This window comes from Citrus sinensis, chromosome 3 (genome assembly GCF_022201045.2).
Source record: "Citrus sinensis cultivar Valencia sweet orange chromosome 3, DVS_A1.0, whole genome shotgun sequence".
NCBI classification, from domain to species: Eukaryota; Viridiplantae; Streptophyta; class Magnoliopsida; order Sapindales; family Rutaceae; genus Citrus; species Citrus sinensis.
In genome coordinates, this window is record NC_068558.1 from 43,199,614 (window position 1) to 43,224,139 (window position 24,526).

At 35.1% G+C, this 24,526-nt stretch overlaps 3 protein-coding genes across 3 annotated transcripts; 1 reads left to right on the forward strand and 2 right to left on the reverse strand.

Annotated features, from left to right (window-relative positions):
• Window positions 1-2,711: 2,711 nt before the first annotated feature.
• Window positions 2,712-5,600, reverse strand: LOC102630664 (U3 small nucleolar RNA-associated protein 18 homolog). Its single transcript, XM_006479530.4, has 2 exons — window positions 5,441-5,600; window positions 2,712-4,795 (listed from the first exon to the last, which is right to left on the reverse strand). The coding sequence occupies exon 2, from the start codon at window positions 4,770-4,772 to the stop codon at window positions 3,078-3,080; it is 1,695 nt and encodes a 564-aa protein (XP_006479593.2). The 5' UTR covers window positions 4,773-4,795; window positions 5,441-5,600; the 3' UTR covers window positions 2,712-3,077.
• Window positions 5,601-7,554: 1,954 nt separating this feature from the next.
• On the reverse strand, window positions 7,555-10,508 carry LOC102630957 (phospholipase A1-Igamma1, chloroplastic). The gene is made up of 2 exons (XM_006479531.3): window positions 8,918-10,508; window positions 7,555-8,076 (listed from the first exon to the last, which is right to left on the reverse strand). The coding sequence occupies exons 1-2, from the start codon at window positions 10,246-10,248 to the stop codon at window positions 7,827-7,829; spliced, it is 1,581 nt and encodes a 526-aa protein (XP_006479594.2). The 5' UTR covers window positions 10,249-10,508; the 3' UTR covers window positions 7,555-7,826.
• A 9,099-nt stretch (window positions 10,509-19,607) lies between these two features.
• LOC102631250 (F-box/LRR-repeat protein 17) lies at window positions 19,608-24,417 on the forward strand. The gene is made up of 11 exons (XM_006479532.2): window positions 19,608-20,334; window positions 20,702-20,803; window positions 21,378-21,522; window positions 21,600-21,784; window positions 21,934-22,038; window positions 22,139-22,236; window positions 22,330-22,550; window positions 22,635-22,701; window positions 22,801-22,886; window positions 23,677-23,772; window positions 23,946-24,417. Exons 1-11 carry the CDS (start codon window positions 19,736-19,738, stop codon window positions 24,009-24,011), a joined length of 1,770 nt encoding a protein of 589 aa, XP_006479595.2. The 5' UTR covers window positions 19,608-19,735; the 3' UTR covers window positions 24,012-24,417.
• The last annotated feature ends 109 nt before the right edge of the window (window positions 24,418-24,526 follow it).

Sequence of the window (24,526 nt, forward strand, 5' to 3'; positions counted from 1 at the left end):
TGTCCCACGTCTTCCGCTTACTCTCTATCCCCCCTTTTCTCGGGTTGTGGCAGCCCCTCATGGGGCTCTCACTGTTGCGTTGTGGCAAACGTGGGATCTTATGTGTCCTTCAACGGTTCCGGGAAAGGCGCAGCAGCCACGATTCTGTGGGATCGTGTTCCTGCTTTTCTGGGAATGAGTGTCGGCTCGGTATATCCCTCTGGTCAGTATATTTCCTTGGTTGTATTCATCTCTGGTCGGCTCATGATAGCCCCCGTGTTCTGCTCATATCACTTTGGCTGGAGCGATCCGTGCCGGGGTGGGAATAGTAGCATGGCCGACCTGGTACTTTTATGTACTCAACAATTATGATAATTCTTTTCTTGTTTTTAGAGTCTAATATTGTGAGAACTCTTGGTAGTTATTATGTGATTGGAATCATGAGTTTTGGAGATAATTAATGATTATTAGCATTGATATTGATATTGAAATTGAAGAATATAAAATCTAAATACGAACTGCTAAATTTTGTTTCATTCTCTGAACAGGAAAACAATATTTTTATTTCGTTTTCATAAAACAATTATTCTAATCTTTTTGTCTTCGAGCATATGTTCAAGTCTCAAACTCTCAATATTCGTAAAACCGTTGATGCCAATGGGACCGAGCCCATAAACGGTCGAGAAAGTAGGAAGCACAAATGCTATTTTGATCCGAAATTAATACAATTTATCTTCGGATTCTAAACAACACGATATAAGAAAGAACGTAACTCGCTAAATTTTAATTTTAATCTTAAAAGAAATGGCAACTTCTATTACAACTCCAAAGCTCGCAACAACCTTTGTATAGGAGACTACCAATTACAGTCCCGCTCTCTTCTCACCTTCATTCGCTACCAAAAACCCTACCTCCACTGTCTTACTGCTCTGTGAACTGCGTGATGTCCATTTGTACCTTTTTTTTTTTTTTTTGGCTTTTTTTTAATTGCATTGATGAAATTTGTGTAGATTGAGGATCCACACATTGTTGATGTGGATGGGAAACTTTTTTCAGCTAGGCACATACTGATTTCAGTTGGGGAACGTCCCTTCATTCGTGACATTTCTGGCAGTGAATATGCTATAGATTCTGATGCTGCCCTTGATTTGCCCTCGAAGCCTGAGAAAATTGCAATTTGCTGGTGGTGGATACATTGCCTTGGAATTAGCTGGCATCTTCAATGGTCCAAAAAGTGATTAAGTTAGTGAGCCCTCAATAATCTGTTGTCTAAGGGAGGATTAGGATATTATCCAGTAAAGCTTATGTGTATTTTAGAGCATATAATGTGTATGAGTTACCACCATGTTAGGTATCTCGATTACTTCTGTTTACACTGTTTGATCAATTGACATATGAATGCCATTTACTGTTTCTTTGTTGGAATTTAACAAACCATTCCCCATGACCCTTTCATATGCTGAGGAACTTTTTCCTTCATTTACAAATTTTAGGTTCATTCTGCTACAATGTTTGTGAGGTTTTAAGATCTAATGACGTGAATTTCGTTTGATACCCTAATACCGTATGACTATTCCCTCTTCTGCAGTCTTTTTTTCCAGCCACCAATTGAACAAGTTGGTCTTTCTGAAGAACAGGTGACTCCATTATTTAGTTAGCATATATGGAACTGCTGCAGTGACTCTCTAGTGGTTTTAACTTTTATGAAATGCACCGGATATACAAGAATATGTTGACATTGATGTGTTCACAGCAAATTTCAGACCGTTGAAAGCTACTCTCTCTGGGCATCTGGACAGGATCTTCATGAAACTTATAGTATGTGCAAAGACTAAAAAGTTCCGGGCTTGCACGTGCGTGGAGAAGATGCACCTGAAATTGTGCAGGTTTTTGCGTCCGCATTAAAAGCTACTCTTTACCTTCCAATTCTTTTTCTTTAAAATTTACAAAATCCAAAAGTTCCCATTTAGTTTTGCTAACCAGAACTACCCTATCCAGCGGCTTGTGGGGAAAAAATCATTCCTCTTCTAACAAAGAGTACCCCGATGAACCTCAGATATGTTTATGGGGCATAAACACCAAAGATGCAGTGATCGTGCCTTTTGTGAGGATCAAGCACGTCTTTGTCGGAGCTATAATAGTGGGGATAATATGGTATAACTACATGTTTATCATTGCACAGTATATAACAATTTCTGTTGACCTGGAAGGCAAAATAATTGTATGTGATCTGAAGAAATAAAAGGTTGGTAGACAAAATTTAGAGATGCTCTTTCATGTTTATTCTTCACTAATGGTGCTTATCTGTTCTAAGGCCGTCGTTTATTTTTAAATTTAGCATCCAAAGCGGTGTCTTGCTTTTTCTGTGCCAAGTATTGCAGCCCCACCTGAAAGGGTTTTTTTTTTTTTTTAAATAAATAAATAAATAAGCTAGAAATGAGTTTCGGGGATACTGCGTATTGTTTTACGGCTTTCTTGGATGGTTGGATAGATGAAGGAAGTTATTGGGATTCTGTAGGCCAGTGCATGCCGCTATAGTTCAGATCGAGAGGGATCATCCGGTGGTATCACGGCTCAACTAGGATCAAAATTGAACTTTTACATTTGAGAATTGATTGCCAAATAATAGGAAAAACTCAAGGCAACCAGATGAAATCAAAATCAATTGATTTGAAAATTCAACCAGAACCTGTGGCAACAAGGGAGCATGTAAGATTCAAAACATCCACTAATAAATTGATAATCATGATCCTACTAGTGGTATTTAACCGTATCCTTTATCCAAAAATTTGATGTCATGACATGAAAACATAATAAATCAACAGAAAGATAAGCTATTGCAGGGATCAGTGTCATGCAACCAACAGGCACGAAACATTGAAAGTTCTGCAACTATTAAGTGATTCACAAAATCAATCAATAAATCACTAGGAAACACATGCAGCTCCAATGATAAAACAGAATAGATGAGCCAAAACTGATATCATCTAGTGCCTGCCATAAGATATTCACCAGCATGAACTAGAGAAGCAAGGAAATAATATTCTTCGAGCACTAGCACATTACAATCACATATTTCAGCCCCTTCTATGTTCACACTATGCATGGTGGTAATGATTCAACTTGTATAAAAACACTTTTCCTGCAGCATTTCCCACAGCCATAAAACCACCACCAGGACTGAAATCCAGACATCGAGGATATTGCAGGTTCCTATTTGGAGGAGGCCAGTTAGAGAAAACATTATATGATGGAATGTGTATCAACTTCAAACTGTTCTTCTTCATGGTAGAACAAATAGCCAATATTTGAGCATCATTATTGAATTTCATAAAATCCACTTTGGTGGTCAGATTTTCAATGGTCTTGATTGGTTTTCTCTTACCCCCTAAAAACTCCTGTCTGTTGTAAACATTCACTATCCCACTGTCAGAACCTGCGGCAAAGAAAGTTCCATCCGGTGAAGTGCAAAGAGCTGTACCATTTATGCACCCTTCATCAACTGCTCTGTGGATGCATGTTCTTGTTCTCAAATCCCAATGATAGACCTGCCCATCACCTCCAGAACTCAGCAATTGCTTCCCATCATCGGCAAAAGCCAGAGAACGAACAGTTCCATTCATCTTTAAAGTTCCAATCAGCTCCTTTGTTTTAGACGAGACCAACAAGATATAACCTTCATTGCCCACAAATGCAATCACGCTAGAATCAGGGGAAACTTCAAAAAATTCCAAGCTTTTCTCCTCCCTACCAACCAGGGGGCCTATTTTATCAGCCTTTGCTTTCACTAAATCAAGGCTGTAAAAGAACTTCCTTCTCCCAGCTATTATGGCCTGAGAACCATCAGGTAAGAAAGATGCCTTTCGAACAGGACAATCTTCAAGGAAAATGCTCTGTATTTTAGTATTCCGTTTGCCATCAATCTGAAAAAATCTGAGTCTTCTATCCAACCCAGCAACAAGTAGCAACTGAGCATTACGATGGAACTGAACTGAATTTATAGGACCATTTGATGATTCCTCAGCATTTGCATCAATGAGTCTTGAGTACTCAAGAAGTCCAGGAGACAACTTGGCACTGCTCTTCACAACAAGATCTTCGTCTGTTCTTAGAATATCGTCAACAGCTTCAGTATCTTCATAACCACGAGCCACCACTGCTTGAGTTTCTTCATCCGATGATTCATTATAAGGGTCATTATCCCTTGACCGTGAATCGAGTTGAGCCCATTCCGTACCAGGGTTCAACTTAACATGCTGAGCCCTCAGTCTTGAAACATACTCTGCACCTGAAATCAAACTCTCATCCTCTTCCTTCCTCAGCTTCCTCAATCTGTTAACGTTAGCTATATTTACATTGGTCTGTTCCTCTTCCTCATCCACCCAGACCGGTTTCTTTTGCCAAGCTTCCTCTTCGTCGTCACTTTCCCCTGAAAATTGTGCATCCTCTTCATTAACAGACAACATGCTATTAGCAGAAGGGTCGACAAAGTACACGGCAGAACCAGTCTCGGCTTCAGGTTGGACCTTTTCCTCATCTTCCTTCCCAAATTCAACAGGAGCATAAAGTGATCCAAACAAAATGTTCTCCAACTTTTTCATTTCCTTCACTTGCTCCATTTCGCTTCGTTTTTCCTTTTCTCTCTTTCTCTTCTTAGCCCGTGATGTTTCCAAGTCGGACTCTTTTCCATCCTCTACATCTTTGTTCTCTTCCACAGCCAAAGGCCCCTCACCGTCCTCTGTTTTTGTCTTTAATCTATTTCTAGAAACAGCATTTTGAGATATCAAACTCATTTTTGGGGAAATAAGGTCTGCTTCTGCAAAATAAAAAAGTACGTAAAGGAGCAATCCCCAAGATTTCCAATTCAAAAATCTAAGATTTTGGCAAAAACAAATCTGAGACCATAGTTTACCATTTAAGAAATGTAACATGAACTGTAATTAAAAACTCCAAGTAATATTTCTCACTGAGAATATATACAAAGAATATTGAAATTCAACCGAAGGAATAATAAAGCTGATCTGATAAAATTTGACATGAATAAAAAGATACAGAATAACTTCAAAAGGGATCAAGCAACCACAGTAAATATCAAATGACAAAGCCACCTACTGAAAAAGACCTATAAAATCAAAGACTCCTCTGAAATGCGACACGTAGTTCTTCGAAATGCCGAAATCACATGATTTGTACAATCAATGCAAGTGCTATTGCTCTTTTATGAAACTATAGATCTAACCCAAACTTTACGAAAAAAAAAACATCAATGATTTCAATAAATATGAAGATAAAAGGATATCCAATTCGCAAACTTAGAGTCACAGTATGCATATGACACAAACCAATCAACCAAGACATCAGCTAAAGAAGAAAAACGCGAACGCGCACACAGTCAGAGATTGTTGCTGTATTAGCATATGTTCCAAAGAAGAAGGCAGTTGAGGAAGACGCAAATTCGTACCTTGAGTCGCCTGGTGGTGAAAGCAACGACGGCCAGTAAGAGTATCGCTTCCCCTAAACCCTAGCTTAGAGGGAATTGCAGGGTTTATGGCTTTATGCTGGAGGGCAATGGCCAATGGGTAAATCCACGAAGGGTATTTTGGACAATATGTTTAATAAGCGTGCTGTGATATATCGACATTTTTTACCCCTTCAAATTTATCTCATTAAATCTAAATTTTCAATTTATTTTATTATTTTTTAAAAATTATCCTTTTTAAAAAAAAATATATATATATATATGTTTATTTTATTTTGGTCTGCTCTCCTCCCTGTCCCTATCACCTTCTGTGATGAATTGAAGAGATCAAATATCAGCACCCTACTAGTTTATTTAATGATCAATAATTAGAATAGGTATAAAGAATAAAAATCAAATAAATTGCTGTAAAAATTAAAATTGTATTCCATTAATGTATTTATTTTATTCTAAAATCAAAATTATAATGAATTGAATTGTTACAAGTTACTAAAAAGTCATTAATTAACTATTGTCATCACCGTTCTTATTTATTATAATACTTATAATTATTATTATTCAACAATTTATTGTTGTTAATAATTATTATTAATAATAAAAATAATTTTATCATTATTAATATTGATTTTTATGAGCCTCCTGACTTTTTTAACAAATGAATCTTTTATTAATTATTTAACACTCTATAGGGTTTGTGTATATGTATCTATTATCTAATGGCTAAATCAATGATCGGCGATACAGGGGCAATGACGAACAACAACAAAGCAAGGGCAGAGAAGAGCAACAGTGGCGAGAAAATAGCATGAGAGTGACAAAGATGAGTAGCGGCGGCGAACAGCAACGACATGATTATCGGCGGCCTAGTTAGAAAATTGACAAATGCTATTGATTTCAATTGATGCTTGATTTTGATTTTTTTTAAAAACTATTTTAATGAGGACAAAATTGAGATTATGAAATGTTGGTGGGGGTATTTTAGTTAGTCATGAGAATAGAATTTTGATTTCCAATTCCTTTAGAAATCATAATCTCATTTTCCATTTCCAAATTATTATAGACCCATCAATTTGATTCACATTTCCCTTATTTATTTTTAAAAAAAATAAGTTATTAATTCTCCTTCCCTTAACCCCATTTCCACAACTTATTAGTAAACACAACATTGGAGACTTTTTTTTTTTATGTAGTATTTGATTCTGATTCTTGATATATGCATATCTTTGCCAAATTGCCTTGACCGGCTTGATCCTTTAACGAAACGATGACGTCATCACGTGATTATCCTACCTACCTCACTACTATGGGTAGGCATGACAAATTGTCGGGTGGGGCTCAGGCTTAGGCATAAATAAAGGGCCCGAACCCGATAAAAAGTCCAAAATTTCACTTTCGGGTTTGACTCTGGCTTATCAAATATATATTTTTAATTTTTTTAATATTTAAATAATTTAAATTTACCTAATTACCTCTCATAATATATTAAAATTAAATATAAAAATTACTCTAATCAATATCTCAACCATAAAATCATATAAATAACTAAATAGAAACAAACAAAAAAATACCTAATTCAAATAAAGACATGATTCAAATAAAATAAATACTTTTTTTTATTAAGTAATATGGTTGGGTCGGGTCAGCCAAATTTTGACCCTTAAATTCGGGTCAAAGTTTGAAAAATTCGAGTCAAGTTAATTGGGCCAAAATTCAAGTTAAGTCTCTTTTACATCCATAGTTATGGGGATATTAGAAGGTTAGTTTCAAACCTTAAGGTAACATTAATTTTAAGCAAAAGGTCAGGGGTATCCAATAATATTCCTAAAAACTTAAAATAATCAAAATTAAAAAAATATTAAAATTCTTTTATTTTCATTAGTGGTAAATAATATACCTGTAAGGAAACTTTCACGTACTAATCAATGGTTGCTTGCGTTGACCTTTTTATGCCCATATTATATGTGTTGTGTGTGTGTATGCACAATTATAAAAGGAAACTTGCACATTATCAGCTGATGTTTCCTCTATTCTCTTTCATTTTCTTGTGAATGAACCATTTAATTGCAATCTAATATATTTCAAGGTTTGTCGGTAGTATTATTAATTAGGCCATACCCACCATTAGACAATTGAAAAAGTTACAGTGCACAAATTTTAACAGAAAATTTGTCTTCGACTCTTTGTATTGATCATCTTTGAATGATATCATGTCATTGTATCCCTATATGCCCAAAATCATACATTATTTATATAAATATATTTTACACTTAATTCACATCGACAGCAGCATCTTCAAACATTTACCCTAGAACTGGATGCATGCTCAAGTACTTATTCGGACGGAGATATGTAGACTGAAGTAGACTAGCTAGAAATGCTCAGAATGAGCAAGGCCTAATTGCTTGAGATGGTTGTGAATATTGGGGGGATGATCATCGAGTTTAGGCCTTTCAGGCTGCACCCAACGCCCGTCTTTGCTCCTGACCAATCCCTTGTTCTCATTTTGCCTCCAATACGGCGGAACCAAGTAGTGATCTTTAAGAAAATCAGACGCCTTGTTCACCAGTGCCGGGTCTCTTCCGCTTGCTAGCACAAATCTATGCCCCTTTCCATGGTATCTGCACATGCATTTCACAATTAATTAATTAATATCACTTCGTGAAACGTGAACGCAAATCAAGGTGCTTTTCTTCCTTAAGGAAGGATGAATTATAAGGTGAAACTTGATTATATATCTCAAATTCTCTACGTAATCATAAATTCTAATGACTAATCATAAGTTGATGTCACTAAAACAATGGCGGCTTTCAGGACGTGTCAAGGATATTTTCTTTGATATATTTTAAAGATTTGCCTTTGGATACAACCATATTACTTACAGGCTTCATATATTATATATATCCCACTACTATTATCGAAAACACCTTTTTCCAGAAATATCAAAACTGTCGTGGCCATTGACAAGAGCTTAAGTAATTATTAAATACTAGAAGTTTTGGCCATATATAAGCAAGCGGACACAAGCGGCATCATCTAATCATGGTTTCATATTTTAATTGCTTTTTCCAGCTAAGTGATCCGACTCCCGATACGTTTAATTAAACCTGCCATATCTTATAGCATCAAAATCAAAATTCGCGATGCATGAGGGCCCTAGTACTTAAGGCGATATTGTATAAATTAATCATTATTGACAGAAACTTTATATCTAACACGCGAGAAAATTTACACTACATCTATCCGGCACGAATATGACTTGCGAAGTTTGTTTTAGAAAACAAATTAGTATCAGTTTTACTATCTAAAAAACACTCATCAATAATATAATGTATGTTTAACGCAGTGATCACTTAATTGAAAGCATTGTAATCACACCAATGCCAAATTAACGAAAAAATAAAGCTTTTTTTCTAAGGATAATCATAAAATGAATTAATTAAAGAGGAAGAAAATACTAACCCATCAAGCAAATGCAAGAGAGCCTCCAAATTATGGGCGCATGTAGGATCAGCCGCGGGATTCAAGAAGGGAGAGTTCTTGTGATCCAACGCCAACTCAACCCCAACGTGCGAGTAACTCCAAGGGAACCCCTCAGCCATTTTCATCAAAACAGGCGAAACATTTTCATTAAATAGAAAACCGGGCGTTTTAGGCACCACATCGTGCACATTAATCACCCTCAAAACCTTTAACCCTAATATCTCAATCCTCTCTTTGAATCTCACGTTCCCGACCCGAGGACCCGAAAACGAATACACACATACCGGCACAGCCCTGCTGTCCCTCAGCACGTTGATGCCGGTCTCAACGATGTCGTATGCGCTCAATATCGCCAAGGCACTCCCCAGACTGTGCCCTGTGACGGTTATGCTGACGTCTTCGTCGTAGTAAAGTTCTAGTAATCTTTTAACTTCTGTGAGTATTTGCTCTCGAGCTGAGAACTTACAGAACCGGCACGTTACATCCTTGTCCGTGTACAGATCCAAGAATCCGGATTCGGCTTTCACTGTCGGATCCGGACAGGGGATCTTGTTATTCGAAACGGGTTTGAGAAAATCCATCAAATCAGCGATCCACTCGAGGCGCGTCACCGTGCCTCTCCACGCAATGGTGATGTCACGGCGGCCCAAACGCTTCGTGGTTTCGTCGTTCGATACGGCGACGTATCCCATCCAGTTGGCGTTCTTGCTCCACATCTTAGGCCAGCGAGACTTCTTAAAGAAATTTGGAAGGTTGATATTCGAGGTCGCGTATAAATACCTGGAGACATCGTAGCCGTGCTGGGACATCTCTAGTGAGTTAAAGAACTCACGCTGCATGAATCTGCAGCTTCCGCAGTACTTTGAAAATGGATCAAAGTCAAAGGCATCGTAGCTGGCTTGTGCCATCTCGCCGTACCGGATCAGTTCGGACCGTAAAATTGGGTCCATTGGATCAAGCATGCCAACCCAGTCATCTTGGCCGTGGATTTCTCGCCACACGTCACCTAATTTTCTCTCTGCAGTCTCTTGTTTATTGGTCGTAAAACCATCTCCGCGTTGTTGGCGATGATCTTGCTGTTTGTCCAGTTCAGTGATTATGGATGGTGAGGACTCGTTAGTTTTGGACAAGACCTTAGGTATGGCAGTGGTTGGTCCTTTCTTTGTTCCAAAGCTTAGGGTTTTCGAGGGACCAAATTGTGATCTTTGGGCTGAATGAGAAACCAGGAAGCCCGTTCCAGCTCCAAAACTACCATTAGCTGGGTTTTTTTTAAGGGAAAGAATCGTGTTGGATGGACAAAATGCTGCCATCGAAGGACTTTTATTTGCGAAGCTTAATTTTGCTGGTCCAAGATGATCTGGTGAACTTGTGAAAAAGGAAGGTGTGCGAGAGAGTTATATTGGGAGGAGAAATAATTATTTACATAATGCTATCCTAATATTATTATATAAATCTGTACATATTGTATTTTTTTAAGTGCATGTGAATCATGGGGTTCCCCGAGCTAGTCGAGGTGCCAATCTTTTATTATTTTTTGGTTTCCCGAGAGTTCCTCTGTGATAACTTCCACCATACATGCATGCGTAGAGTATTTCTCAATGGTTGGACTAAAGTAAATACCTAAATCCTCTGATTAATGGTTAGGTAGGGCTAATTTTTTGAAGGGCATAAGAGAAAATGCATAGAACATATCTGTATGAAAAGACTTGAACCTTTCTACTTAATTTAAAATAGAAATAAAAGAGGCATCCTTGGATCAAGCCCTATCTTCTATATATAACAAAAGCAAAAGTGTCTGCTTAGAGTTCTTTTGATGGTTGGACTGAAGTAAAGTCTAATTGGTTAAAAAGATAAGAGCATGTGATACTGATGAGGAATTATTTTATGTATGATGAAGAAAAAAACAACCATAAGCCATTAAGCTATCAATGCCAACGGTGACGCAATGGGTTAACTATGACATGTGTAGTCTGATGGCAAAAGCATCATTTTTTTTATAAAATGTCTTTCATTTCCCCTTGATCACTTTCTACTTTCTACAACATTCGGAGGCCGACAGAATACGGGCCCCAGTTGAAAAGAAACCGAGCACCAACTGCAGGCAAATTGTCTTCAATGCATTACATCACACCACATCGCAAGACAATTAAGCTCCTTTTTAAAATTAAAGAACTGATAGTTGTGGGTATGGCCAATTCCTTGATCTTTATTATTTTCATTTTTTTTCTTGAGCGGTTTTAAAATGATCATATTATGTGAGGGCTTTAAAAATACGCTAATAGCCTAATTATAAAGCGAGTTTGACAGTTCCTTTGATAATACTTTCAGTGAAATACGTTAATTACAATTGACTTTGACTATCAAATCGCAGAAAAATTAAATGCATGCTATTTGCGTGATTAATTTCCATCGTTTCCCATTTACGAAGACTTCAATGCTTAAAGAACAACTTATTTCTAAGCTACTATTTTTCATTTCACACCATTACTATTTTTATTTTCCTTAGTAATTTAACAGCCTACAATCGAGAATGTTCTTCCTCTTATCTTTTAATGGAAATTTTTTTCATTTCTAAATTTATCAAATATTATTGCAATTTTCGTTCAGATTAAGTGATCAAGACTCAGAAGCTGAAAAAAAAAACAAAAAAACAAAAACTTCCACTGATTAAAATCTGAAACCATTTGGATCCAGTTATATAATTCCAAAATCATCGATAGTTATTAGTTAAGCACCAGACACAACAGCTAATGTAAATCTTTAGGGCAGTAAAACTAGACAGGGACAATATGACATTTAACGACATGATCTCGCATAATCTACTAGCAGTCTGTCTGAGTTGGTTATTCTTAGTTAACGACGTGATCTTAATCAGATTTGATTCCTAATTTTATTTATTTTTTTGAAAAACCAAAGGCGTGGGTTTAGTTTAAATCAATTTTTTAACTATCTACCTCTTTATTATTTGAATTCAGTAACTACTTATATCAGGATTAGTTATTCAATCAAATTATATTTTATTGACTTTTATTTTAGATGGCAAATCTGTATTATATTTGTTTTATTTTAAAGTCATCTATTTATACTTAAAGCGAAATGTAATACTACAAAATTTCTACAAAATATAATAAAGACAATGTGAAATTTTTATAAATAAATAAAATTTTTATTAAATGGGTGATAAAATTATGACATAATAATAAATTATATTGCATTAAAGATTGTCTCAAATTTGAACAAGACAAAGACTTAACCTACCAACCTAAATTGCCACCACCGTCAATAATTGCTTTCCTTTAAAAAAAAACAATAGCTATACACAAATGAATCAAAGCACAATATATGGATGAAAGCCCACTGAAATCCAAGATAAGAAATTAAATAAAATATTTCTACAGTTATTTTGCGAGAATCGAATTTCTCACTTTAAAGTTAAGAAAAGAAAATGTGTTCACCAACCCAGCAAAGAGGTTGTTCATACAAGTGAATGAACTTTGAATAGTTGCATGAGTAGAGCTTTTGACACTCCCTCAAAATTCTTTATAAAATCTCTTTGAATGGGGTTATTTGAACTCATTAAACTAATCAAAAACTCACCCCAAAATCATATTATAATTTTAGAAACAAAATATAGTAAAAAATGAAAAAAAAAAATACAATTATTAACCTTTGAACCCATTTTTACAATCAGTGTATTTTTGTTAAACCCTAATCAACTAGAGGTGTGATTCTCCTTCCTAAGTCGTGTTTTTTTGTTAACTGGGCATATGTGGTTGGATTCGGTGAGTGACTAACAAAGCTGGTGGTTACATCTTTGTTGGCAGTTTGGCACTAGGCATTGGGTCAGGAACAAGGTGTTTTTGATAGCCATCACGTGGGCTTGTTGTGGTAGACTTGTTATACATTTTGTTTATGAAAGTAAACTAGTACACTGTTGTAGTTCAGCAGCCGTTCTTTTAAGGTGAATAAAGGGGAAAGCCAAGGGGGCTTGAGCTATAGCATTGAGTCAATGACTAAGAATATTTAATTATGTTCTCTGCAATTTTGTTTTCGGTCAATTATAGTACAATCTGTGACATAAATTGAAAAATACTAAATGGCTAAAATGAAGGAAGAAGAATTGGCTGCCATTTTTGCCTCATTCTCTCTTTTCCTTTTGCCCCATAAGAAGTATTAAAATAATAATTACAAAGGATGCCAAAAAGAGAAGAAACATCTCCTTATTGCAAACATTATCCTCTTCTTTGACTAGATCCACTGCTTGAAGCTCTGCACATCCACATTTGTTATATTGGGAAAAAAAAATGGCCATTTTTCGATCAGAGTTAATGATCTCTTATCGAAAAAAAAAGAGAACAAAAGCCACAACCTTGCATTCAACAGAGCCGTCACCACCAGGCCAATCTATAATGGAGCCGACAGAGCCACCGCCACCACACTGATGCATCATGGAGCCAACAGAACCATCAGCACCACACCAACACTGTCATCGCGCGCCTAAGGTCCCATTTAACTCTCTCTCTCGCTCATACAGAATCAAATTTTTATCAAATAATTATTCCATACGGTCTTCAAACAATATATCCATGTATTATGTATGACTCGTATGGACATCAACTTCAATTATGTTGATTTATTTACATCATTTATAATGCATCAGAGTAGATCATATGTAGATTTGTTCTTTATCCCCTTGTTGTTGTTTTTTCCTTTTCCATACAATTAAGTTTTCAATTTTCTTGTTGCTATGATTAAAAAGAGTGGAACGGACGCATAAAACGACCGCACATGCTGTGCTCCCATAAAATCGTGACAATGGTTTTGGCAATCAATTTCATCAGAACAAGTATTAACTAATCCAATATTTAATCACCATCATATTAAACTTTCCTTAAAAAAAAAAAAATAACAGTTCTAATGACTAAAAACACTATTATCATATAAATTGGGTTTAGTAAGGATATATTAGACATTTAGGTGGTTTTATTGAGTAAAATTTAAAGGTTCAAAACTTTATGTCTAGCAAGTAGTTTAGTGAATTCAAATAGCTTCACCCAATCCTTTCATAATATTTACAGTTTTACCCTTAATTAAAACAACCATTAAAGATAAAGACATGTTTGCTACAGCAACATCACCCAAGGAGAAAGCCTTCCATAGTGTGATTTGCATCAACACCACTATCTCGTGTAGTGTTGACCCAATTATTATATGACACGTGTGTGCGTGTGTTGGGTGGGGGAGGGGGGGAACTCTTTGTTGGTTAAACAACTTAAAATTGATAAAAAGATAAGGAGAATAATCATACAGGTAGAGAGATTTACAACTTAAGAAGAAGAAACTAATTCAAACACAACAACAAAAGCCCACAAAAATCTAAATGTTTGATGTTTTATAATTTATACATACAAAATTTAATTATTTATACTTTTCGTTTATAAATGGTATAAGAATTGCATTATATAAATTATTTCTTATATGTCACTTGTTAAATATAAAATTTATTACTCATAAATAAATTGTATTTTCATATTATATCACTAAATTATAATTACATTATTGATTGAATTTTTCAAAATTCGTAATGCATTACTGTTGTTTGATAATTTATACGTATAGTGAAAAAGTAAAAAAATAATCTTCATATTATATAATGATTTATTTTATAGTTGCTAAAAAACATAAACTCATGAAATTCATTTTAATAAGCACAAATGCTCAATTTCTATAATGAATGAATTCTTTCCCAAAAAAAAAATTATGATCAATGAATAAATAAATATAGAAATGATCATACGATTGAGATTGTATATGAGAATTTGATTGATTAACAAATATTGAAGCCATCTTGAACTGATAGTCACCTTTGTATTGATTAATAAAGACAACAACAATTAAATTAAGATTTAATTAATTACTTGTAACATGAGTGTTGACGCTTGATTTTTTCCCACCTGGGGTCGAACCATGTGCAACAGATGGAGGTATACCTACACACACAGTAACAAATAAAAAACAGTGAAATAAGGGGGGTTTCCGACAATCCCACTTTGATACTTAAGTCAGTTGCTAAAAAATTGGAGTTAAATCATAAAATATTAGAATTCTAGTGAACCTGACCTCTATTTGAGAGAGTAATTTAATATTTATACCATACCACATATTTAGGAGAGTGGCCCTCTTATTTTTGGTGAATGTGAGTAGTTATTGGTCTCATCCATTGTGGGAACGAAGTGCTGCATTGCAGTTATGGCTTTATCTCCTTTATTTTAGAAGGTTGTAGGATGGTGGAGTAGCTCACATAATCCGACCCCTGGAATGATGGAAGAAGAAAGTGGGGCATGTTTTTAGGAGTGAGCTCTTCTATTTTAACTATGTGTTGACCTTGTAACAAGCTTCCTTAATCACTTTCTTTGTAGTCCCATGATTATTTCTTAATGATAAATATTATCCTAATATTTTAGGCTTGCTGGGTCGGTGTTTATGAACAAATCAAAGTCTCAACTGAGAGTTCCCTACTTCTCACCTTGAGCAGTCCTTAATTCCCATCTAATAATTTATATTATTACCTTCGAGGGATCTAACTTTCCCTCTTGGAGACCCTGACCCCTCGAGGTGGTATAAGTGATTAAATTCCATATCAACAATGAGTAAGTGGTAATTGTCAATTAAAGATGAATCTAAGGATAGAGGTACTTCATTTTAAGTCAAATAGTTCATTTTTAATAACTATTGATATTGTTATTTTTTTAATAGCATCATAGAGAAATATACACACACTACATGTATGTATGTATGTATGTGTATGTATATGAATATGTATAATTCGAAATTACCTCAAAAACTTTACCAAACCAACCACCAAAATCTGACCAGCTAAAAATGCTAATTTCCAATTTGATCCTCGTTGCCCAAGGAACAGTTCTTGTTCTCGCCGAATTCTTCTTCATATATTTACAATCAATGAAAACTTTAAAGGTATATATGTATTAAAGGTATTCAAGATCTCTTTTCATGGTCCCTCATTTTACTTTGTAACAATAGTCTTTATCGCAATATTAGTAGTGAAAGTTTTTAATTCTCTTTCTTTTTTAGTTCATCATTTTTGCCTATTTTTTGCCATTTGTAGTTTGCTTCTACTACCTCCTTCTAAATTTATGGTTATTTATTCCATTTCTTTTCACAGATGCATCAGAAAGAAATTGGATCGAAAAATGTAATTTTTATGTTTAAGTTTCTTTTTCTTTTTTAATTTCACATGCATCAAAGAAAAAGAAATGAAGCTAGAAGGAGAAGGCAGTAGAATTGCAGAAAATGAAAAGGGCAGCGAGGGAGGTGAGAGAGCTTTTTGTTTTGAATGAGAAAGAAGAAGAGGCAAAATTGATTTTGATTAAATAAAAAGTACATAAAGCCTAAATAATGGCCTAACTAAAGTGTTTGATAAAAATGATCTACTGTACTTTAAAAGTTAAGTTGATTTGATTTTACGCCTGCATGATAAAAAATCTCTAATATCTTTACTAATTTTATCAAAATATTATTTAAAAATTATATTTATTACATAATATATTAGTTTTTATTTTATAATTATAGTTTTTGTTTTGACAGCAGCCGTACCTTAAAAAGTTACAGTAGCTCAATCTTAAACAAAACTTTAATGGATTGGGTGCCACAAGTCATGAAATAATTAGGTCGATACTGCCGCATCAGTAGATGAGCCAGTGGTATTGACACCGTGGAAGACTCTCACCAACATAGAGTAGTATGAAATAATTATGGTGTTATTAGATTAGAATGACTTTTAAACAATCTAAATGAGATAGCTTTAGGAACTGGTATTATAAGGACTTTTGGGGGGTGTCAAAAGCAGGACTGTAGTAGCATCAACCTTACAATTTAAGAATGAAGATGAAGGCTTTGGGCTCGTTATACATTTTCCAAATATAAGTTATCAAGGCCCACGTAGGAAATAATGGAACCTTTGCTGCCACAATAATAATTGGACAGGTTTTCTTTTCATACCTGAATCATCGGATTATTTCATTACTTTGTAGGGAGATCAATAATATTAATTAAGCATGGCACAGGCTGGATATTTCATTACAGATAGAAATCTGGATATTTTTTTTATCGTCATTTCTTTAGTTTCTCACAAGTAAATTATTACGCCAGTGGAAAAACCAACACATTCATGATTCACCCCACTTCTCGTTCTCAAATGATCAATTGACCAAAATCAATCACATGGCCGGCCACTAGCTAATTAGAGTGTACATACATGAAAATAATGAAAATAGGCACACTTTTATATCATAATTTTCAACAATACCTGCGTGATTTAGGGACAGTTTAGTGAAGCTGATGTTTTCAAAAATAATTGTTGTTAATTATGCTGTAAAAATTGTTAATTATAAATAAAATATTATAGTAAAATTTATTTTTAAAAGTACTGTGAGTTTCAAAAATAATTGTATACGTTCGGTAAATCTTGTTATTAAACTGCAGTTATAATGCTATTTGACTAAGTAGATATAACATCCTATAAAATTTATTTACATATTTGTGAACACGTATAAATAATATTTGTTTATTGTGTATATATAATAATGGACAACTAAAATAAATATTTTTATTTTACCAAATTTATTTTTTCTATCTCAATATAATTGGTAATAATACTGATTTATTTAAATTTAATAATTTTATTTCCTAATTGAACAATGATATAATTTTAAATTTTTATAATATACGCGAGGCTATATAAAGAATTGTATTAAATATAAATATGATTGTTAAAAATCATATTTTGAAAAGCTATTCATTCCCGCTTTCCATAATATATTGTAGGATGAGATAATTTTATCAAAAATGATTTTTTTTTGTAAAAAATTATTAAACACTAACTTTTAACTTTTTAAAATAATGTTTAAAAAATTATATCAAATGACTCCCTAATTTCAAACTCATGTGGTCAAATAAAATTTTAACACTCCTGATGATAGATTCATGTTAAGGGAACTCCTATGTTACATTTCATATAACATAGCATTTGCCTCGTGTTAGAACTTAGAACTAAGTGCAAAGGAAAATAATAAAGGTAGACGTAGATAATCTATATTATATTATATAACAAAATGACAACTAAAGAGTAATGTAAAACTTAATTATAATGCGATTCTTGGGTAAAATATCCAAGTTGTATTTAATAAGTGTGGTGTTTTAAATTTTGGGAAGGCCGGCTGGCCGGGGCCCTTATGGCCTGCTAGTTTTGTTTGGTTTAATGGCATCTCATAGTTCGTGCTTAAATAAACCATTGACATCAATCGAATCCAAAAACAGATGGGTCGTCGATATAATAGGTCTATCATGCTGGAAATATAATTCATGATTACTTAAATTTTGAAACAAATAAAGAAATATCAAGAAAACATTAATAATACCAACCTAATAATTATATGTACTTAGTTATTCTCATTGTTATTAAAATTAATGATCGAGTCTTTCATTTGTTATAAAGTGATAGATATCTCTTTATCTTATTTTTTAAGATAATAATTCAATTGACCTATTATAAGAATAATTTTTTTTCGAAATCAGATTTCTAAATTAGGATACATCATCACAATTCCAATGGACTGTTTTGAAGCTGAAATTAATTTTTAATTTTTTAATTTTTTTGTTAAGTATTAAAAGAGAAGGGAGCAGGTTTCTACACTTGGTGCTGTCCATATGATCAAGAAAAGAATTAAAATCCTCTCTTGATATGATTTTTATCTGAATAAATTATGTTAATATGATTAATAATTAATAAATTAAAAAAAATAATTAAATTCTAATCAGTCACTCACGTTAAAATATAAGCGATATAAGATCGATAAAAAATCAAAAGTGATAGAAAAGAATCCTAATCCTCAATAAAAAAAGGTCAGTTTATGATAACAAAGTGTTTGGACAACACCATTAAATTTTAACAACTCCATATACAACGACGATGATCTGATGATGCGTGTCAATTAATGCTAAGCTACAAACTTAAGTTGATTTGTTTCCTTTTTATGCCACGTGTTTGTGGAATTGGATAACTATTATTTTGCAGGCATTGCAACAAATTACGATGACAAACATTAATTGAGCACAGTTATGTCTGCTAAAAATTATGTAACGGGTAATGAAATGATAGTACTATTTTGATTTTTATTGATGACGACATCAAGGTTAAAAGTTTGAATTTCATAAGATTTCTTTTAGCTAATTTGACAGTTCTTTATACGCCGATATTTGAAAAGAAGAATTAAGAAAGGCTCGATTTCAAATAAATATACATAGAGCTATGATTTACAAATGTTTGAACAAAAGAAACCAGCAACAATATATTAGCCTGTCTCGGTCCATGTCAATTACTTATATAACCCACCCCGAATAAATAAGCTGACCAGATTGAAACAGCGGAAAATTTAACTCAAAGACTCAACAGTCAAAACTTGGCGGGGGCGGTCGCGCCACATGATAAGAAAATTTGAAAAACAAAAAAGGGCATGAAGTCACGTGTTTTCACCCGCCCAAACCGAGGAGAGAACAGTAAATTGACCCAAAGCATACGACGCTCCTCGCACCGCGCTTTATTATTATTATTATTATTATTATTATTTTTCCCCTTCAAAACCAGCGCGCGAAAGTGCATCCAATCTCCCGCGCCTCCGCCACCAACCCAACCCAACCCAACCCAATCCCCTCCCCTTTATTTTCATCGCCTCTGTCACACACTCACACTCCCTCTCGCGCACCCGCGCTTACACAATGAATAACCGCCAACACCAGCCCCACGTGTCGCCCTCCGCCACCGATTATTCATCTTTCGACTTCAACCTCCGCCCCTCCAAACGACGTGGCAGTTACAACTGCGGCCGTTGTGGCCAACCCAAGAAAGGCCACTCTTGCCACGTCGGCACCCCCTCCACTCCTTCTCCTGCTGCTGCTACTCCAGCGCCTTCCGATTCTTCCGCTGCTATCTCCGCTCCCACGTCTCTCTCCTCCAGCCGCCCCCCACGTCACCAGCATTACTCCCGCTTCCGCCGAGCCTTGTCTTTTGACAACATCGATCTCACTTGCGAGTCTCCGGAACCGGATTTCGCCATCGAGGAGCTTCTGGATCCGGATCCTGAGCTGTCTGGCGGCTTGCCGGCGGCAGCTTTGTGGGAGGTGCTGAGGAGGTTGCCTCCACCGGGGCTGTTGGCGGCGGCGCAGGTGTGTAAAGGGTGGAGGGAGACGTCTAGGAGGCTGTGGAGGGCCGCGGAAGAGCTCAGACTTCGGGTTCCACCGAGGGCTCAGGTCGGGTTTGTTGGATCCGTGTTGCAGAAGTGTTCCGCCCTTGTTAGGCTCTCTCTTACGATGGAAAGGTTAGGGTTGTGGGCTATTTCACTCAGATCTAGGGTTTTATTGGGTGCACTGCTTGGCGACTGACAGAGATGGTGTTTGGATAATGAAAGTGAACACGATAATCTGGGTATAATTGAACAAGATAACCGAAAATGAGGACTAAATGTGATACTGCAGCGTGATTTATAAAGATAAATGTACAGGACTGTTTGATCTATAGACATCAGCCAAGGATTCAATATTATGGAACATGAGTTTAATGCTAATAATTTTTTACTAAGACTGATACTTCAATGCAAAGATGGATTTCAGGTTTTCAATATCTATGTTATTTTGGATTTATTTACGTTTTTTTTTTCGTTCTAAAATCTTAACTTATGTTTGCAGTGATGTAGATGCAACAATGTTGGCATGCATTGCATTTTCGTGCCCCAATTTGGAATCTATGGAGATTTACACATCTGGATCTGCAGTAAATCGGATCACTGGGTATGATTGCTTATCCTTATTTTTCACGTCCATTGTTTGATCTACCATGTGGTGCATTATTTCTCTAGTTGTTTTCCCTGTGGAGTCTGTTAATGTTGAGTGAATTTGGTTCTTTATTGTATTCAACCCTAAGTTCTAGGAATACAAATGGATTTCAAGTGCAATAATTGGTTGAAAATTGAGAGATGCCTTATTTCTAGGTGATATCAACATAAGGATCAAATGATTCAATGTTTGTCAATAAGTGGTTGAAAATGATTCCAGGAATACAAATGGATTTCAAGTTCTTAGTTGTTTTTGTCAATGTCAGATTTTAATATGTAGGGCCTTTTCATCTGAACATATGCTTAAGTTGTGCTGATTTAAAGATTCCACATTGCCCTTATAAACAGTGCTGAATTACATTTTGGGAATTATAATTGGAATTTTTTAATTTTTGAGCAGTCTCCTAAAATTGCAATTAAATTGTTAGCTATTTAGGTTTCATACCTTAGTTTGTTGTAAGATTAGTGGTCTGGCATTGGCTGACTGCTGCTGATTGATTAAAGGGTCTGTTTGGTGTTTTTCCATGTAGTGATGAATTGGGTCGTTTTGTTGCTGATAAACGATGTCTTGCAAGTCTTAAGATGGAAGGGTGTTCTAATTTAGGAGGTTTTGTCCTCTGCTCATCAAGTCTTTCTACACTCTGGCTTTCAGATCTTTACTCCCTCTCTAAGATGGTAATTATTCATGTTCTTTATCTCTTGATTGGGAATCTAGTTGAATTCTTCTTTATATCAGTGTTCCCTTCATGTAGATTTTTAATTGTCCCAATATGAGAGAAATCTCTCTGGAATTTTCTCGCCAAGAGAATGATAGTACTGACCTTACTACTATGGCTGATGGACTGGGAAGGAATTGTCCAAGGTTGCAAAACATACACATAGCATCAATTCGACTTTCTCATTCGGTTGTGCTAGCACTTACGGCCGCAGGCTTAAGGTTTGTGAAGTGGCTTCATGCACATGAAACCTTGAGCAGTATCTTTGCATATACTTTGTTGTCCATGGATCTCCGTGTATATATTATGACAAATAACCTTGAGTTGTTGAACTATAAATGAATATTGATTTAAGTGCCCTTTCATTCAGGGGGTTGCGAATGCTTTCGCTTGTACTTGGATCAGAAATCACTGATGCATCTGTTGCTGCCATTGCTTCAACCTACTCAAAATTAGAATTGCTTGATCTAAGTGGGTAGGTTTTATTTTGACTCAGTCTTTTCTTCCAAATTGTTGCTTTTTAAGCATTAGCGTGTCTCCTGTATTTTATATTTGACATTACACTTTAATGGCAGATCTAGCATCAGTGACAGTGGCATTGGAATGATCTGCAATGTGTTCCCTAATACTCTGTCAAGACTTCTCCTTGCTCTTTGTCCTAATATTACTTCAAGTAATCTTCAAGTCCTGGCTCTAAGCTATGGCATTTTTTTTTTTTTGGTTCCATATGCTTTGTGCTGATTAACATGTTAATTGGGTCTCTCAGGTGGAATTCAGTTTGCCACAGCACAGCTACCTCTCCTTGAGCTCATGGACTGTGGAATGTCAATATGTGATCCCACTTCTGAAGATTCAAACTCTGATGAAACCTGTGACTTTGAGTTACAGAAAGCCTTTAACAACAAACTGCATCTCATGTATCAGAAGTTGATAATTAAACATTGCTGCTTGAAGAAACTAAGCTTGTGGGGTTGCTCTGGCTTAGATGTGAGTTATTTTTTATAAAGTTCATATTGTTTTATGTGTATCTTTATCCCTCTTCATGATCTTACTTTGTTAATATAAATACAGGCTCTATGTCTAAACTGTCCAGAACTAAATGATCTGAACTTGAACTCATGTAGAAACTTGCGTCCAGGTATATTACATAATGCACTTTGATTTATTAGCAGATGATCTATTTGAACAGTGGGATAAACTGTATTGATCATGGTACAAATTGTGTTAAAATATCCAGAAACATTGCTACTTCATTGCCCCAGATTAGAAAGTGTGCATGCATCAGGCTGTCAAGAATTACTAGTTGACACCATTCATAGCCAGGTAAACAGTTAATTATTTATGCTTATTTTTGTTTGTTCATAAACTTTTTGCAGCCTTGGTATTTTATCAAGAAAAAGGAAATGCACAAAGCTGATTAAGCATTTATACCTTTGTTATTTAAGAAAATGATTACAAGTCCAATATGAGAAGCTCATACATTCAGCATTAATTTCAACAAAATGACTTGCTCTTTTTCATTGACAAACCTTGCAAAATCTAAAAAGTGGGATGCATGGCTTACTTTTCTAGCAGTTGTTAGAATCTAATTATCTAAAAGACAAATCACACCGCAGATAACATCGTAAAGCTTTTTGCTGGTTGTCAGTATTGGATATATAGTTTTGAAACCATGTACAAAATGTGAAACGCAGATACTTTGTTGACAACTTATAAACTTCTAGAAAATGAATGGTTATTCTAGTTTCATTGCTACTTGGGGATGGCATCTTCTTGGAAATGTGCACTTCTATCACCAGCTTAATTGATAGGCAAGTTTTTGTTGAGGTGGAGTTATGATCTGAGTTATCATGAAACAAGGTTCATTCCAGCATGGAAATCTCCCTTAAAACTTCCAACATGTATGTGCAATTTACTGTTAAGTAATAATTAACTGTAGGTTAAAATTAGGGAATCTAATTTAAAACATTATGTTTTATCAGAATATTGTATTCATGTTTCATGAGTGAGCTTCAAATTCTCAAAACAAACTCAAATAAAAGCTCAGTTTCTATGCTTTTAGAGACTATGACCCAAGTCGTCCATTTTCTCATGTCAGTACAAACTATTTCAGGTAAAAAATAACCCTTCTGCTCTAGAAGACCAATATCCATTTAAACGTTCGGCTGACGGCTCCAAGAGAATACGGGTGCCGCATTCTTTCAGTCAGGTAACCCCGAGAACTATTTTGCAGTGAGACACGTGACAATTTATTTTAGTTGATGTACTGTAACAACGTACAAGTATGTTCATAACAAAATGAAGAGAAACAATTCTTAATTCCTTAGAAGAAATGCTTCATCAGTGAATGTAAAAACTTATGTAAAAATTTGTTGTTCTCAGCCGCCGGACGATGATATGAAGCGGCGGAGGGTTGGAAGACGGGAATGTTATGTGGTGGTGGATTGACTAATAAAATCTAAAAGTGGCTTCTGTTTCTGGAGGATACCAATTCTTTATAACGTAAACATGGTGCAAATTCTTGTTTGTCTGCGACCACTTCGGATCCCCAAATGCTTGTAACTGTTCAAATTTGGCGGCAGCTACCTTGTAAAACTAATTACCTTTTCTTTCCCAACACAAACAAGTCAGTTGTTTTATTTCAAACTAAATACGAAGTCATTATGTGGGAAGAACTCTGGATCACCTTGTGTATGGTATCTGGACTTATTTGAGCTGTCTCGCAACTCATTAAAAAAAAAAAAAAGAACAAAACCATATTATAATTTTTATATCTCATTGTCCAAGAGCTGTTGTATCGTGGTTAATGCGGGATCTTATTATTGAAAAAAAAATACTAATTCCTCTGTTTTTACTGCGAAACTTCGTGGGTTGATCTCTTTCGATACGGTTAGGATAACAATTATTATCGATAAATTGTACAGTAAAGGATTATTGTGGCGTGGATTGTTATGGGGTCGTTG